Genomic DNA, 16,964 nt, shown 5'->3' with positions numbered 1-16,964 from the left:
CTTTTTTTTTTCAACTTATACAAACTTTTAAACTAAAAACAATAAAGCATAACAAAAGGAAAACATACTTGCTTTTTACATTAATTAAGCGAGTTTAGATATCTGATAGAACGTTACGCGCCCATTATATTCTTAAAGTATGTAGATGATTCCAAGATATATATTAAATTATGAAAAGCCATATACATTATGGAAACAAGATAAGATTGTAATTGTTGACTGAAAACTCTAAGGTTTTGTTTCAGTCACAATATTCAGTGACATTTGTTTATGTAGGTATATGTCACATACCACATAGATCACTGCACTGGAAAGACAAAGTCATAATAGTGACATCGTATACTGAGGGGGATGATTCAGACCATGATTCTGAGTTATTATCAAGTGGAATTTTCCGTCTGTACTTTTGCGATGGAAAATTCCACTTGATATTAACTCAAAATAATGAGCTGAATCCAGCTCATCAGTTAATATCAAGTGGGATGATTATCCCACTCAGTATTTGTTAGGATGTCACTTACACCCTGTACAAGTACATACAAGTAGCCATACAAGTAGATAGGGTGTTAGTGACAGCATAACAAATACTGAGGGGGATGATTCAGACCATTTCTGAGTTGATATCAAGTAGATTTTCCTGTCAGAAAATTCTTGAAAATTGAAGTGTTTTTTAAAATTATTTCACGTTCCATACTTTTGCGACGGGAAATTCCACTTGATATCAACTAAAAATCATGGTCTGAATAATTCCTCAAAGTTTTCCTTACGATGTCACTAACACCCTGTATACTTTCGAAGGTAACACTGAACAAAAATAGGGTTATTGTTTAAACATTGTTTACTTAGTAATGTAACTGTTTTGTAATATTTTATCAAACTTTATCATTTGTAAGTAAACAGTTATGTTACTTAGTAATACAATAAAATAACTAATAAATATACTAAGTACTTACTTACATATAAGTAATACACAGTTATGTCGTAAGTTACTCTGTTTTATAAACAATGACTAAAGTATTGCTATATATTTTTCTGCGTACAAATATGAATTATATACCCTGCTCTATAGACAGACAAGTACTATGATTACAATATGACTATGCCACTTGCTAACATAATTTACATTAGTCTGATGAAATCGAAACCTAGTGTTAACCACCTATTTTTTTCTCATTATTTTATAACTACTTAATTACAAACATCCACATCGTTAAGTTAATTAATTTGTTACTACAACGCACGGCACTTAATAATTATTGTGACAAACGACACATTTCATGTTGCGACAACGAAATGCTAACTGCGTGGAACGGAACGCGCGAAGTAATTGGCGCGAAACCCACCTACGCGGGCCTTTCAAAAATCCGCACATTCGCCAGCTGAGTTCCATACAGCCAGCGGTCGCACGCCTTTCGCCGCACGTCGCTTAAAAATATAAATTGAAAAATAAAAGTGACAAAATATAAAAACTTTTTGTTTTTAAAATCGGATCTTGTTGTGCCGGTGTGAAAATGGTTCGTAAACTAAGTGCGCTCTTGTGCTGCCTCTGCGTTTTCGGCATTTCCCTGAGTGACAGCGCTATTTCGGCTGAAAGCGTAAGTTTAATTCTTTTATAAATGCAATTTACTGTATTGGTAGATTATGTAAAATATAGTAATAAAAAAATATAAATACGTACTTATAATATATAACAGGAATTAAAATAAAGTAAGGTGCCCACGTCTTACAGATAAAAAATAACACTTCTAGTATTTGGAAAATTCATTTTGTAAAATCTGATCCAATTCTTCGTCAGTGACGAACTTTCCAGTCTACGTTCACCAAAAATATATATATGGCGTTGCTTTAATGCGAGAATTACCTATTTTCCCGTTACTCGGGTACAAAATTTTGCTTCTTATTATAATTGTGCCTGGGTGTAATAAAAAGGGTCTTCATTTATACCCAAAAACAAAGGTAAAAGATGCAGGAAAATCTGTACAGCGCTATCTATATTGTTTTTGAGGAACATAGTCTGGAAAATCCCTTATTAGGTACAGAAAGCACGCAACAAATCATTAATTGAATGCTTAAAATTTTTGACTACTTTAAATCATAATAATTACTTACGTAAATTATAATGTAAGCTATACCTATAAACATGTAAATGCCAACAACTGTGATTAGCTCACATAACTCTGCTCCAGTTTCTAGCCGCAACCTTGAGAGTGTGACTTGTCATACTAGATATTGTACACCTACATTCAACCAGCTACGTGAAGGCTTTAAAAGGCAATATGTAACTAATATTCTAAATAATTTAGTCTATTTGCGGCAAATTTTCAATAAGTCACGTCAAAAATAAAACAATAAGTAAGTCGCATTATAATAAAACTAGAGGGAAGCGGTATAAAAGCGAAAGTTGATGGTAGGGCTGGCAGAAAGACCTTACATTGACCAGATTGGAGATGTCCTTAGAAAAGGTTTATTACGATCTACTCTGAACCGTCGTGTGTGTATGAAGCGATTGATGAATGTGAGGAAGCAAAAGAAGTGTGTCAGGATCGAAGCAAATGGAATTCTATAGTCTCTGCTTACCCCGGTGGGAAATAAGCGTGAGTTTATGTTATGAATAATAAAACTATCGTAAAAAAAAAATCACAAAATGTTTGAAATATCACATTTCCAAGTGATTTTTTTTTCAGCAAAACCTCGCAATAATCAAGCTACGTATTTTCAATCCACTTAAGTCTCAATTTTTCTATTACAAATGAAACTGAGGATTTTAATGGTACCTAAGAAACCGAATTCAAGAAATATGTATAATTAAATCACCTATTTTATAGTTTTCATAACTATTCACAACGACCAATGAAAAGTAAAGAATAGGTAAGTACTTAATAATTATGTACGGTCACGAGCATTAATATGTATACACTTTGGTACCATGTCACATTAACTTTTTTGACAAATTGAACTATAAGTCTCACTAAATGTCAAATATATTAGTGCGACAGAGGCCTAAAGTGGGTACATTATATCGTCACTGGAAAGGCAAAATTACGTAAGCACCAAAAGGCCATTTTCAGAAAATCCATTTAAAGTCTTTTTCGTCTTTTTATCATAATTTTTTATCCATTTATCTAATTTAAACGACATCAACGGAATAGTACGCTATTTTTTCATTTTCAATGCCTACCAATACCTAATTATAACATTGACTTCTATTTTAGGATATTTTGGCGTTTACGTAATTTTACCTTTCCAGTGACGATATTATTGCTCATGACTGTACCCGAACAATGATAATAACGCCATTTAAGAGTATAATGTTTTTGAGGAACGTCGCCTGGTCGCATTGAAACTATTGAAAGCAATAAAATAATCAACAACAAGTTAACACGTTTATTTGTGTAAGCCTTTTTAAGCCATCGGCACGATTTACTTTCTTTATGGCTAATTGACACAAAAACGCAATCAAGTTTTTGTTGGTTCAATTTGAGGATAAAAAGCCTCAATTAATCGCTCGTTGAAGATGTATGTTAAGCCACAGTTTACTTACACAATAAACGCAATTCGAAGTCAAGTGGCTAGGCCCTGACCATACACTCGTGCGAACATTCAATACATTTTTGATTTTGCCAAATTGTCAATTTGTCTCGAGCAAGATTTGGGAATCTGTGCTCTAACAATTAGGGACTTTTCGCTGTCGAGATTTAACATGATAATTACCTACTTTCTCATTACTCGGGTACATAATTAAATCACCACTTGAAAAAAAAAAAAAAAAAAATTCCACTTTATATTAACTCAGAATAATCAGCTGAATCATCCCTCTCAGTATTCGTTACGATGTCACTTACACCCCATACTAGTACATACAGTAGCCATACAAGTAGGTATGGGTGTTAGTGACACTGTAACGAATACTGAAGGGGATGATTCAGACCATGATTCTGAGTCGATATCAAGTGGAATTTCCTGTCGGAGAAGTCATGAAAATTTTAGAGCTTATTTAAATTATTTTCCGTTCCATACTTTTGCGACGGAAAATTCCACTTGATGTCAACTCAGAATCATGACCTGAATCATCCCTCAAAGTTTTCGTTACGATGTCACTAACACACTGTATAGGTAAAAAATGCATAATTATGTTTGTTATCCATGAAATTGGAAGGTTAAACGAAGGAAAATATTTACAGCGCTATCTATACCTATTGTTCTTTTTTTGCCTGGAAAGTCGCTCATTGTAATTTTGTCTCTAGTTAAAGTAGAAAGTATATTTATATATTCATGGGTATTGTATACAAATATATGACGTCCCATAAGCAGTGACCATCATCATCATCATCATCAGCCGTATGACGCCCACTGCTGAGCATAGGCCTCCCCCAAAGATCTCCACGACGATCGGTCCTGCGCTGCCCGCATCCAGCGGCTTCCCGCGACCTTCACCAGATCGTCGGTCCACCTTGTAGCAGTGACCATAGCACACATTTTTGTCAGATTCCTTCTCACTAACTTGTAGGGAAATTAATGATCAATCGAGACAACTGACGGGGTACTTTTTGAACAGAATATACAAACTAAAGTATGTATAAAGCAACGTTCACATCATTCATCTGTATTTGAGCGCAGGTGTGACTATGGGATTAACAATTGGCGCGTTTTACACAGAGAAAGTAACACGTTACGAAGCGAACCAACTGTGTATGGATTATGATAATTATTAATTATCATGTTATCAGAAAGGGAAAGGGCGTAAATACGGCAGTGTGTAAAATGCTTTGTAGTTTAAAGGCACAACCATGGAACTTACTTTATTATGTTATGGTATGTTACTTGAAGCTACAGTAGTAGGTACAGCCGCCTAATTAATTACAAGGCCTCTGTGGTTCAGTTATTGAGCGCTGGGCTCACGATCCGGTGGTTCTTGGTTTGACTCCCGATATATTTAACAATGAATAGCTTTTTCTCCTTTACAACCAACACGAAAAAAGAAGTAACGCACGTAAATAGGTGCAGATCTATAAAACTATTATGTAAAGAAGAAATAAATAAATTAAGTACTTTAATCGAAGTACGTTACCAACAATACAAACACTCTTTAATGCACTTAAATCATATTGAAAATACATAAGGTATTATAACTAGATAGGTAGTTACAACAGGCGGCCTTATTGCTAACGTAGCAATCTCTTCACACACATATCACATATCATTCTACGTCTTTCATTTATCTCTCAAGCTTTTCTAGTTGATCAAACTGTGCGACCTTTTATAGTAAGCCCCAGACGACGAGGCTAAATTGATTCGTTGACATTCAAAGTTATTATGTAAATTACGTAATATTTATGTAATTGTGTAAAATGTACCTATAGTGGGTAAGTTTAGAATTGTTTAACCTACAGTAAACATAAATAGAGTCCCTCTTCCTAACTTTTTAGTTTTAATAACAAAAATAAAATAAAAAAAAAGATTATCACGTGCTCAACGGTGAAAGAAAACATCGTGAGGAAACCCACTTTCGCGAGAAATGCATTTTCGAAGGTATGTGACCTAACCTGTATTGGGCTGGTTTTCCCTTCGCCGGGTTGGAGGGTCAGACAGGCAGTCGCTTCTGTAAAAAACCGGACCTGTCAAACCTTCAGGTTAGGTAAGCGGACCCTGTGAAAAAAGGGATAATGCTAGGTAGATGATGAATAAAATAAAATTAAAATAAATTTATTTCTGTAAGTAAAGACTTAATCCTGTCGATTACCCTTCATTTCATTCATTCATTTTAAAATTAACAGTTGTCAATCGTCCATCCCTCCCCTTTTGCGGCGGATAAGAAAATGATAAGTAGATATAACTTACAATTAAATTATTCGATGGTGTCAGTAGGAATCGGGGCCAATATTTACTTACTTACACTACTTACATTGTTTTATATTTCGAGTACGTTGATGAAAGCAATGGGTTTGGTTTCTAATTTCTACAGTATGGTAGTTAGCTGTCAGTCGGGGAAAGTTATGCGTTCCAACGCACTGAACCCGTGATGCTATGGTGGGTAGACGTTAATTTCACTTTAATACACCATCGTTAGTAGAATTATTTACTATTCAAATTGGCATAGACGTATGTGTATCTACGCGTATACAGATAAAAACTAGATAGGACTGAGGCAAAAATAATACAAACAGAATTTCACGCATATTTCCCATCGGGGTAAGCAAAAACTGTGGAATTCCATTTGCTACGGTCCTGACATACTTCCCTCGCAAAAATAATATCTCAAACTAAAATCGGTTAACAACATAATGTATATCCCAATTGGTTTTTACCTTACTACTGATATATAGCTGTATCGCCGTTTGCAAGGGTGTAACTAACGGGTTAAGGTTTATCATGTAATTATAAGTCCTAATAAAATGTTAGGCGCATTATGACGTTGGCGACTTGTTCTTATCATAATACAGTACATTACATAATGTAACATAAATGCTAATTAAAAAGCAATTGAACTGTTTCTTGCGGCGTTTCTCAAAGAAGTTTTAAATTATCGGCGATCATCCAAAACTTGAAAGATTTACCTGTTCCACTGACATTTCACGACGGGAACAACTAACTTTGTAATGACATAATGAGGCCTCATTTTAGTGCCGAACCAACCAGACAAATGTGGTGAAGTTTTTTTTAAAATACTACAAAGTACGGAATTCTAAAAGTCATGTTAGCTGATGATAGATTAATAATTGTGAGCCGATAGCCATCAGTCGCTACTAATAAGAACGGAAAGCCGAATTATTTATTTACCCGTTTTAATAGAATTATGGACGTAAAAAGTTATGATGTTGTCGCCGAAAGAAGTAAATACTCCTTTAGCCAAAACTCTATGCTCCAGTCCTTTAAAAAGAAACATACTGGCGGACATTTTTAAGAAGAAAAGAAGACAGTTGACGATCGGGAGCGAAAAAGGTTGGTCATGGTCGAATGACAGATATTTGATTATAAAAATTAGTCGTATTGAATAAATACTGTTGGTTGTATTTGCCTGTCCTACGGACAAGATAACAAAAAAAAAAAGAATAAATACTGAAACATTATAGTGAATGTTGGATGTCAATATAAATGTATATGAACTAATATGGTTTCTCTTTTAATCATAATATAGTGTCTGTATCTTCAATATTCGTATCTTGATAACTTCTACGTATAGTTCAAAAATTGATAATAGACTAAGAGTGGTTTCATAGGTATACTACTACATCCGAATTATGATCCAAGGCCGTGAAAGTTCCGTCCGAAGTGGTCGGATATATACCTAACTATTTGTATGGTAGTAAAAAACCTGGATAAACGCACTACATCGGATATTCGTCATTCGATTTCGAACTCATTCATTTACGGACTGAGATCGGATTCGGTTCGAATGCGGTGCGGAGCCGCTCTTAAAGATTACAAAGTTGCATAACGTCCCACACGTAAATAAACTAGTACTAAAATATTACCAGTATTTTTTTAAAGTAGTACCTCAATGTATTTCTGACATGAGTCAGCATTTGAGCATTTTTCGTTCTTCACAATACACCTTGATTGTTAGTAACTAACAAAATTACACAATGTTACATTTTCGTGTCATTCTGCATAACTTACGTTCTCAACCCTTTTGTAACTTAAACGAACTGTAAAAGAGAGTTATGCTTACCTGTCACAGTTCATCTCGACAGACAATGAACAAAAGGTTGTTTGAAGGAAATGATACAGTTCTGTCTCCGTAACTAATTTATTTGGATGTTGTACGACGTACCTATCGTACACAATGCGTAAGTTATGCAACAATATTATTATTACCATGCAAATGTTATAGGTAAGTTAGTACTTAAACAATACAATAGATTTCTATGACGTGACTTATTGTAGATTTGTACCGCAGTTGAAAAGTTCCAAAAAAGAATGAAAACATTCTGAATGTGCTACAAGTAAATGTGTATTTCTTAATCTTTTTATATAAATAATGAAGTTCGGGAAATACCACAACCTTTAGGAGAAAATAAAGACAGAGTACTTAATATAAACACGAATAAAATTAGTTTAAAAACAAAAAGTTATCCCCCTTTCCTTTTAGCGGTTAGGGTACCCGCCCTGGGGGGTAAAATGGCCACTTCGAAGCAATTTATCTAAGAAAGCAATATTACTATTTGACATTTGTGTGCATTGCGCATTTACTTTTAGGTATATGCGCAAATGTCAAAATATTGCAATATTGCTTTCTTAGATGAATTGCTTCGATGTGGCCATTTTAACCCCTTCGTTTTATTTCGTTCTTTCTATCTAGAAGATTTCATTCTACTTTTCTACTTTGTTTTATATACTTAGACTCATTTCGGACATGATACAAAAAGAGGTCAAGATCTATACCTTAATCATAACAAATCAGTACATACAATGAACCGGCCTCCATGGTCCAGTGGTTGAGCGTTGTGCTCACGATCCGGAGGCACCGGGTTCGAATCCCGGTGGGGACAAATCACAAAAAATCACTTTGTGATCCCTAGTTTGGTTACGACATTACAGGCTGAGCACCTGATTGTGCAAAAGTAAGATGATCCGTGCTTCGGAAGGCACGTTAAGCCGTTGGTCCCGGTTAATACTTACTGATGTAAGTAGACTCGATTACTCGATAGAAGAACACACGATTGCGGTGTCTATCATGTCGTCGGTCCCGGTTACTACTTACAGATGTAAGGGACTTTTGAACGCTCAGTAATAACCCTGACACCAGGGTTGATGAGGTTGTTATTCCACCTCACAATCCACACGATAAGAAGAAAATGAACCTTTAAGAACACTGATATAATTGACGAATTACACAAGCAATGTCTATGTACCAATACTGTAGCCTGTTATGTTACGCACCACATTTGCGGTGTACCATTCAAACTAAGCAAATGATTATTTAGTTTCAGACGTAACTTGTAATAAAGGAAGAGTTAGCTTGGCGACAAATATGTCGACTCTCCTGACGCAACGAGGAAAGTTGCGTACAGTTCCTCAATTATATGCACTCCTGGTACTTTATTATTAGGTAATACGTTTATTAGAAAGGCCTTATTATCATTTTTGATATGTTATGATCAGACATTTTGGTTATTTTATTAATCAAAAACTTCTGCATTTCTTTTTTCGATAACATAAGTATGTATACAAGAGAGAGGCATTATTAGCTGTAAGTATACAAGTATTTTTATACTTAGTCAGCTATGGTGTCTAAGGCCGGGTTTGCACTGACGCGGAGATGGGCGGAGAAGAGCGGAGATGTGCGGATTTGACCAATCACAGCGTTCGAGAGAGCGAAAAACGAAGACGCTGCGCTCTGTCACTCTCTCCCTCACGGTGATTGGTCGATTCCTGCACATCTCCGCTCATCTTCGCACAGCTCCGTGTCAATGGAAATGCAGCTTAAAACTAAGCTATGGTTAAGGAAAGCATTGTACCCACTTTTTTGGCAATAAATTATTTATTTAAATCGTGATTAACGTGTGCTCAGCGACGAAAGAAAACATCGTGAGGAATCGTATCTGAGAAATTTGATTTCGAAAGTATGTGATCTAATCTGTAATTGGGCTGGTTTTCCCTCTGGGTTGAAAGGTCAGACAGGCAGTCGGTTCAGTAAGAACCGGACCTGTTACATTTTCAGGTTAGGTAAGCGGACCCTGGCCCTGTGAATAGCGGGATAACTCTAGGATGACTATGGTAATGCTGACGATGCAAGTGGTATTAAAGTCTTAAGAAGTGTAATTACGATGGTGAGGTACCTACGGTGGCCGAATTTCAATCCGCTCTCTGATTCCCCTTTCTATCCCTTCTACAAGCGTAACGAACAAACAGCCCGTCACGAAATACCTTCAAAAACTCAACTGCAGATGTTTAACGGGCTTCTTTCATCAAAATTTAAGAATGTATTATAAAAGGCTCTAAGCCGCTATTCGGGTCTACCTACACATTTCCTTATAAGCTCTGTGTGACCATACAAGTCTTTTAGCAAGGCCTCACCCACTCGCGATGACTCGGATCTTAGACGTGCAAAGACCGACGCTTCCCGTTTAAAAAATACTCGTAAGATGGTCGAATTAAGAAATAATGCACTGAAAAATAGGCCGTATGGCTGTTTGTTTCTTTGCCTGTCATTTTATTACCTATGGGAATTATTTAAATTTAAAAATTTTAAAAACAAAAACTTATGTAAGTAAGTATATTAATTGTTTTTTAAAAAAAATATGGAACAGTAGAATTCAAAAGTCTGAAATCAAATTATTACTATAAGTAAAGAGGCGCAATTTAAAAAATATATTGCACAAAAAGGAGACTTTTATGTGATCGTAGTAATAAAATACTTACTGGCCAATATTCCATTAAAAACTAGAGAGGATGCCGTATAGTTATTAAAATGAAAATCTTTTCTTTCTTTTTTAAAGGCATTTTATTATATTTTTTCTCGGCAAAACTGCCAACACGTTTACTGTCAAAAAGATTTTATTTTGTAATGTTTTGCTCAACGGAGTTATTTATGAAAGAGACTGTTAAATTTTAAACAAATTCACACGAGATAAGTTGGGTCGAATTGTTATGCAATTGACATTGGTTAAGATTACCTTATGTTGTGTGAACTCAAGGCTTCGAGTGCTCAATGATGCATTGTTAATGCTTATGTTGTACCTACTGATAACGTTCTTGACATATGTAATGCACTAAATAACATAGATATAATTATTTCAAAAAAAAAATTAGCAACTACTTATTCCACCGCCTTACTCTTCCGGCGAGTATGCATGAAGACTTTGATGAGAATGGAAGAAGCGAGATTGGTGTGTTAGGATCGTAGTAAGTGAAATTCCGTGAACTTTGGCTAACAAAATAGGCGTAATCTTAAGTTACGTCACACCCCGGACACTTCATACAAAACACCTCGCTTTACACACATACATTGACGTTATTGTACAGTCATGACATGAGCAATATCATGTACCCACTTTAGAACCCTGTCGCACTATCATATTTGACATGTAATGAGACTTACGGTTTAATTTGTTAAAAAAGTTAATGTGACATGGTTTAAAAGTGTATACATATGTATATATGTATGTACGGTCACGAGTACTAATATTAGTACTCGTGACCGTACATACATACACGCGTATCTGTGTGTGTGTGACGTCAGACGTCTAACGAAGACTAAACTATGTTCGAGGGGTGTGAGGTAAACCTAGCTCAATAATAATCCTGACACCAGGGTTCATGGGGTTGGTAATCCACCTTACAACCCACACGATAGAAGAGAAGAGAATGCCCCTTCATATCTGTTAAGTAATGTATCTTCCACATAATATGATTACTCAAACAAATCCCCACCCACAATCGACCCAGATACCTGCCACACATGTTTAGCGTAAATTAAACATAAACATTTACTACCCAATAGCACAGTAATAGCCACACAGGTGGGTCCAAGTATTGCTTGACTGAAGCCAGTCCATTGCAAAAGGCATCCACTGGCCTTTACATAACACATTAAAACACGAACCATACCTACTACTTCTAGTTCAGTACTATTAGTTTTCTTTTTCTATCGAGGTGGATTACCAACCTCACCAACCCACCAGGGTTATTATTGAGCCGCCAACGGCCCTTGAAATAACTCATGTAACGACTACGCACTTACATCAGTACAATTAGCGATAATATTTAGCATCAATGGGCTTTGTTTAGCATCGTAAGCGCGCGACTCTTTCTCGCGCCGAAATACGTTACTCTCTCACAGTACTGCACAGAAAGAGACAGATGATCTCTGTCGCGGCGAGAAAGAGCCGCGTACTTACGGTGCTAAGCCCGCTGATAACTTCAATTTTATGGTTGTATGGCAACCGGTCGTCATAGAGTAGAGACAAGTTCAATACAGATTAAAGTTTTACAACAGCTTTAATTTGCGTTATATGAATTAGATCTGTCAAAAGTCAAAAAAACAGTGATGTGACGTTCATTAGCATAGTGATGTATCAGTCGAGATTAGACCGATCGATTATGTTGTATCTAATAATACAGGCGACAGGTACCGGGAGCATTACGGAAACGGGATTTTAAAGAAAGAAATATGAATTTTTAAGATATTTTTTGGATTTTTTAGAATTAGAATTTATTTTATAGAATTTTTAGAATTTTAAAGGAAGAAAGTACTTATTTATTATTAGAGGACGCCATAGTAACAATACAAACAAAGTAGGGGAAAAAAACTTACTCAAAATCACAATTATTAACAGAAAATATGTACCTAATATTCGAATTACCTCGCTGATATGCAACCCATTTGACATGTGCTGTCAACTAAATTATGTCGGGTAAATTTTGAATTATTAAAATAGAAGTGTGTTCCATAAATGTTTTAAATTTCGATTACTCGTCCCTTTCCTTTTCGGCGGATAAGAAAGAGACAGGTATAACGTAATACTAGATGTCTGCTGGAATCAGCATCTAACACGCTGCAGCCACACTGAATATAATTGAGTCGTGTACTAAATTCAAAATAAATTATGAAATTCCGATTACTAAATAAAGACAGATCTAAAACTAACGAAAAACATTTTGTTTTGTCTATTTTACTTATTTGTGAATTTTAATCAATAATCCCGTAAAATAACCGTTTTCTATGACGTCATAACGTGCTTTTTCTTACAAATTCCATAGTAATTTCAAATCAAAAATCAAATCAAATATACTTTATTGCACAGAACTAAATTTCAACAATCAAACATAACACATGAATACAGTGTTTTGACTTTAGTAATTTCTCAGACGACGACGCCCTGAGCCTCTCAGGCCTCTTGTCTTAAATTTTGTACCGGATGAGAGCCCTCAGCGCTCCCCATTTGTCCGGCCAAGTAGTTAATGCCATCTGCGGCAAATCTATAATAATAAGTCACTTCAAAAAAAAAGGAAAAACAAGACGTTAAGTAAACAGTAATTGATTTCACTAGTCGGAAACTAGCCTATTTTACTTAGTGTCCAATAGCCCAGTACTGGCTAGACAGTCGGGTCCAAGTATTGCCAGACTGCAGCCAGTCAATTGCAAAAGGCATCCGTTGGCGAGGGCCCTTACATAACGCACCGGTTGACAATCTACAGAGTTGGCAGTATTGAGAAATTGGGTTCTACTTCATTGGGTTATTGACCGGCATTATTTAATAAATATTGCTTCAATGCCGGACATAAATATTCATTTATAAGTCGTATCGTCTATGCTGGGTTGGGACCGAATATACTTACTAATTCTTGAGTTATCTGATGCAGATGGCCAATGGAGCAATAACTCACCAGCCTCATAAATAGGTAAGACAATAGTAATTTTAAAGACATTTGGAAAGATGCCAGCTTGTAAGCTTAGTTTACATAAGTGCGTTATACGCTCAATCAAGATACCTTTGTAAGTTTTCAAAAAAGCAGACGAAATACCGTCCCAACCTAGCCTAACCTAGGTATTGCTAGTTTTTAAGGCTGTGATAAGTCTATCAATTTCCTCCTCATCCGTATCCAGTAGACCAAAAGATTGACAATTGGAGCTATTGGCCGAGTCTGACGGTACTGTACAATTTGGTTGATGGGCTTTAATTTTATCAGCAAGTAACTTACCACAGCTAACAAATTAATTATTAACAACATTAACGGAGTGGAGAGAGTCATTGGAGTAAGACAACAAACAACTAGAGCCATCCCTAGGTTTTTTAAGCCTGTATTGGACTGTGTAACTTCCCATATTAGAACATAAAACCTACCAACTGTTTACAAAACCATGAATCCTATGCGAATAAATGATTTGATTTGTGTATATTTAAGTAAGCAGTCTCCACCAACCCGCATTGGAGCAGCGTGATGGAGTATGCTCCATACCCCCTCCGGTTGATTGAGGGGAGGCCTGTGCCCAGCAGTGGGACGTATATAGTGCTGTTTATGTTAAGTACGCAGTACCTATGTTTCTTTGTCTAAAGGGTCTATCTAACGTATTCAATCTGTCTTGTGTCCTAGCTTTCTAACTGTAGTGATTACCAGCGCGAGATTAGGTATGTTTATTAGTATGCATATTTATAAGCATTGAACGGCAATTTGAGTGTTGAATTATCGAGTAAGACAACAAACAACCTTCGTAAGCTTTTGAAGAGTTCAAAGTGTCAAATCGTGAAGTACAGATATTGCTTCCGCGAGCCAATATGTTCCATGCATTCAATGAGTCACTAATACTAGGTTCAAACATCGCGTTACCAGTTCATCGCCCATGTGGATAGGTTATCATACATGGTAGGCCATAGGTAATCCCATTGACGATGCCAACGATATGTCTACGTAAAATTTAAGCCACCTCCAAACTTTTGCAACGTCCTGTTCGGTTGCAAGTTTGACTTATCTACTCTTAGACAGTTAATTTTTATATATTTTTTTATCTTTTGTATATTAAAATTATATACATATTAAAACAAATTTTCTTATTATTTTATCTTATCTATATATCTATTGCACTACTATAAAAATTGAATCTAACCAATAGGGTAGGCAGAAACCATGGAATCTATCATAAACAAGTTATAATAAATCCATGACTAGCCAAAATAAAAATGTTAGGCACGTACTTTAGTGTTGCGTATATAGAGGTAGTTCCTATGCTGTTACTTAAATAATTGTTATTTAATCCATAATTATACACAACTCTATTCCTATCTTTATTAATTTTAAAGCAATGACGTAAGTATTCATTAATCCTTTAATACCTTCGTTCGACATTTAAGACAGTGACTATCCCTTGAATTGTTTTATAAAACATATCCAGTGTTAAAACACATTGTAAATAATAGGTACATCAATATTATGTATCCATATAAGTATACTGGGTGTTAGTGACATCGTAACGAATACTGAGGGGGTTGATTCAGACCATGATTCTGAATTAAAATCAAGTGGAATTTTCCATCGCAAAATTCATGTTTTTTTTTTAGTTTTTTTTAATTATTTTCAATTCTATACTTTTGCGATGGGAAATTCCACTTGATATTAACTCAGAATAATCAGATGAATCATCCCTCTCAGTATTCGTTACGATGACACTTACACCCCGTAAAAGTATATACGGTAGCCATATAAGTAGGTATGGGTGTTAGTGACACCGTAACGAATACTGAGGGGGATGGTTCAGACCATGATTCTGAGTTGATATCAAGTGGAATTTCGTGTCAAAAAATTCATGAAATTTTTTCTTTTCTTTTTAATTATTTTCCAATCCATACTTTTGCGACGGAAATTTCTACTTGATATCAACTCAGAATCATGGCCTGAACCACCCCTCAAAGTTTTCGTTACGATGTCACTAACACCCTGTATACATGATAATGTATTTTAACATCAGACGCGTTTTATATAGCTTATATAAGTAATATAATAAATATGCTTTAAAATAAATAGTACACTGCAGTGCAAACTAAATAATATATCCACACATCAATCTAACAACGCTTTCACCAATTTGATGCTGTATCTAACATAGAGGCAATTTATTTTGAATCATGTCATCAATAATCGACCTAGGTGAATTTAATATCCATATAATATTGTATGTGAAAGTAGCTTTCGTCTGTGATTAGCTGAAATTATATATGTCATAACAAAATTCATATATACAAATAAAAGTGAAATATTTGACGTAGGTATACTGATTCAAAAACGATTTAGTGAGTTCCATGAGCGCCATGTCTACGTGGACTTCAGTTATATCGCGCAGTAGTCCACCTTTGGAAAGTCACACTAAATTAAGAGCACACCTCACCTGATTGTCCGAAAGTAAGACGATCCGTGCTTCAGAAGACACTTTAAATAAGCGGACCCTTATTGTGTGAAAACAGGATAACGGTAGGGAAATGAAGAAATAATATAATATATTATTTCTTTTTTTATATTATTATAAAATATCTGTTTCAATGACGCAGTATGGGAGAGTATGCTCCACAAACTCGACGGTTAATAACGAGAACAAACTGTTAAAATGTAAACTAATACAAAACAACATTTTGAAACTGATACTCGTATTTCATAACGTACTTAATTATTACATAGTGAAGTATATTTGTTAACAGCCGTATACTTGAATATGTAAAAAGTTGCTCACATTGAGAGTAGTTCAAAGTTACCAACCAACAAAATAAAACCAACGTTTTGCAAGGGTGATAAAGTATTTTTTACTAATGATAATATACGTATTATCATTATTTTTAGAGTTGTTGGTAATAGATATAATTATATAAGTAATAAAAAATAAGGTTTTCGTAACATAGCTGTATAACTATGTAAATAAGAATCAAGGTGTTCTGCCCTATTTCATTCAGACACAAATACTTAATAATAATAACCGCATATGACTAGAGAAACAGACAAACAGACAGGCAGTCGCCTTTGTAAAAAACCGGACCTGTCGAATCTTCAGTTTAGGTAAGCGGACCCTGAATCGGAAAAACGGGATAATGCTAGGGAAATGGATAGATATGACTAGAAAAAAGAAGTCCCTACTACTAAATGTCGAGTTTCTTTTTCAGATAATGAATTTAAAAAATAAAATTCAAATTATCATTCCGAATTCAAACTCGTTCGAACAACCACGCAACCTTTACAAACTGCTACCATAACCCATCTTTGGCCACCTTTCATCACATATAGCAATGCCGCTTGAGGTCTAGGCCACGATTATTTGATTTACTCTTGCGACATGCCAGACTCGTTGGCCAATAACAATTTGCAATTCCATACGTAGTCCGAAATTTCACCGTTGATTGCGCTTCATAACAGGCAATAATCCAATGCAATGCAGTGAATAGACTGGTTTCCTAGAAGGTAACTGCTTTGGGTGTGTTTAGATCGTTTCAGTTCAATTGCCTTATAGGGGTGATTTATTTCTTTTTTTTTGACGTGACTTA

General features: G+C 35.3%; 1 protein-coding gene across 1 annotated transcript in view; it reads left to right on the top strand.

Moving 5' to 3' along the window:
• Nucleotides 1–1,364: 1,364 nt before the first annotated feature.
• The window catches only part of LOC126367108 (general odorant-binding protein 70), a 41,642-nt gene continuing 26,042 nt past the window's right edge, over nt 1,365–16,964 (top strand). The window contains exon 1 of the mRNA XM_050010516.1: nt 1,365–1,595. Coding sequence (XP_049866473.1) covers nt 1,512–1,595 — 84 coding nt within the window. The 5' untranslated portion in view covers nt 1,365–1,511. The remainder of the gene's footprint in view (nt 1,596–16,964) is intronic.

The sequence above is a fragment of the Pectinophora gossypiella genome, chromosome 5 (genome assembly GCF_024362695.1).
Source record: "Pectinophora gossypiella chromosome 5, ilPecGoss1.1, whole genome shotgun sequence".
Taxonomy (NCBI): Eukaryota; Metazoa; Arthropoda; class Insecta; order Lepidoptera; family Gelechiidae; genus Pectinophora; species Pectinophora gossypiella.
Note: the sequence above shows the minus strand (reverse complement) of the source record. Positions and strands in the feature narration are given on the sequence as shown.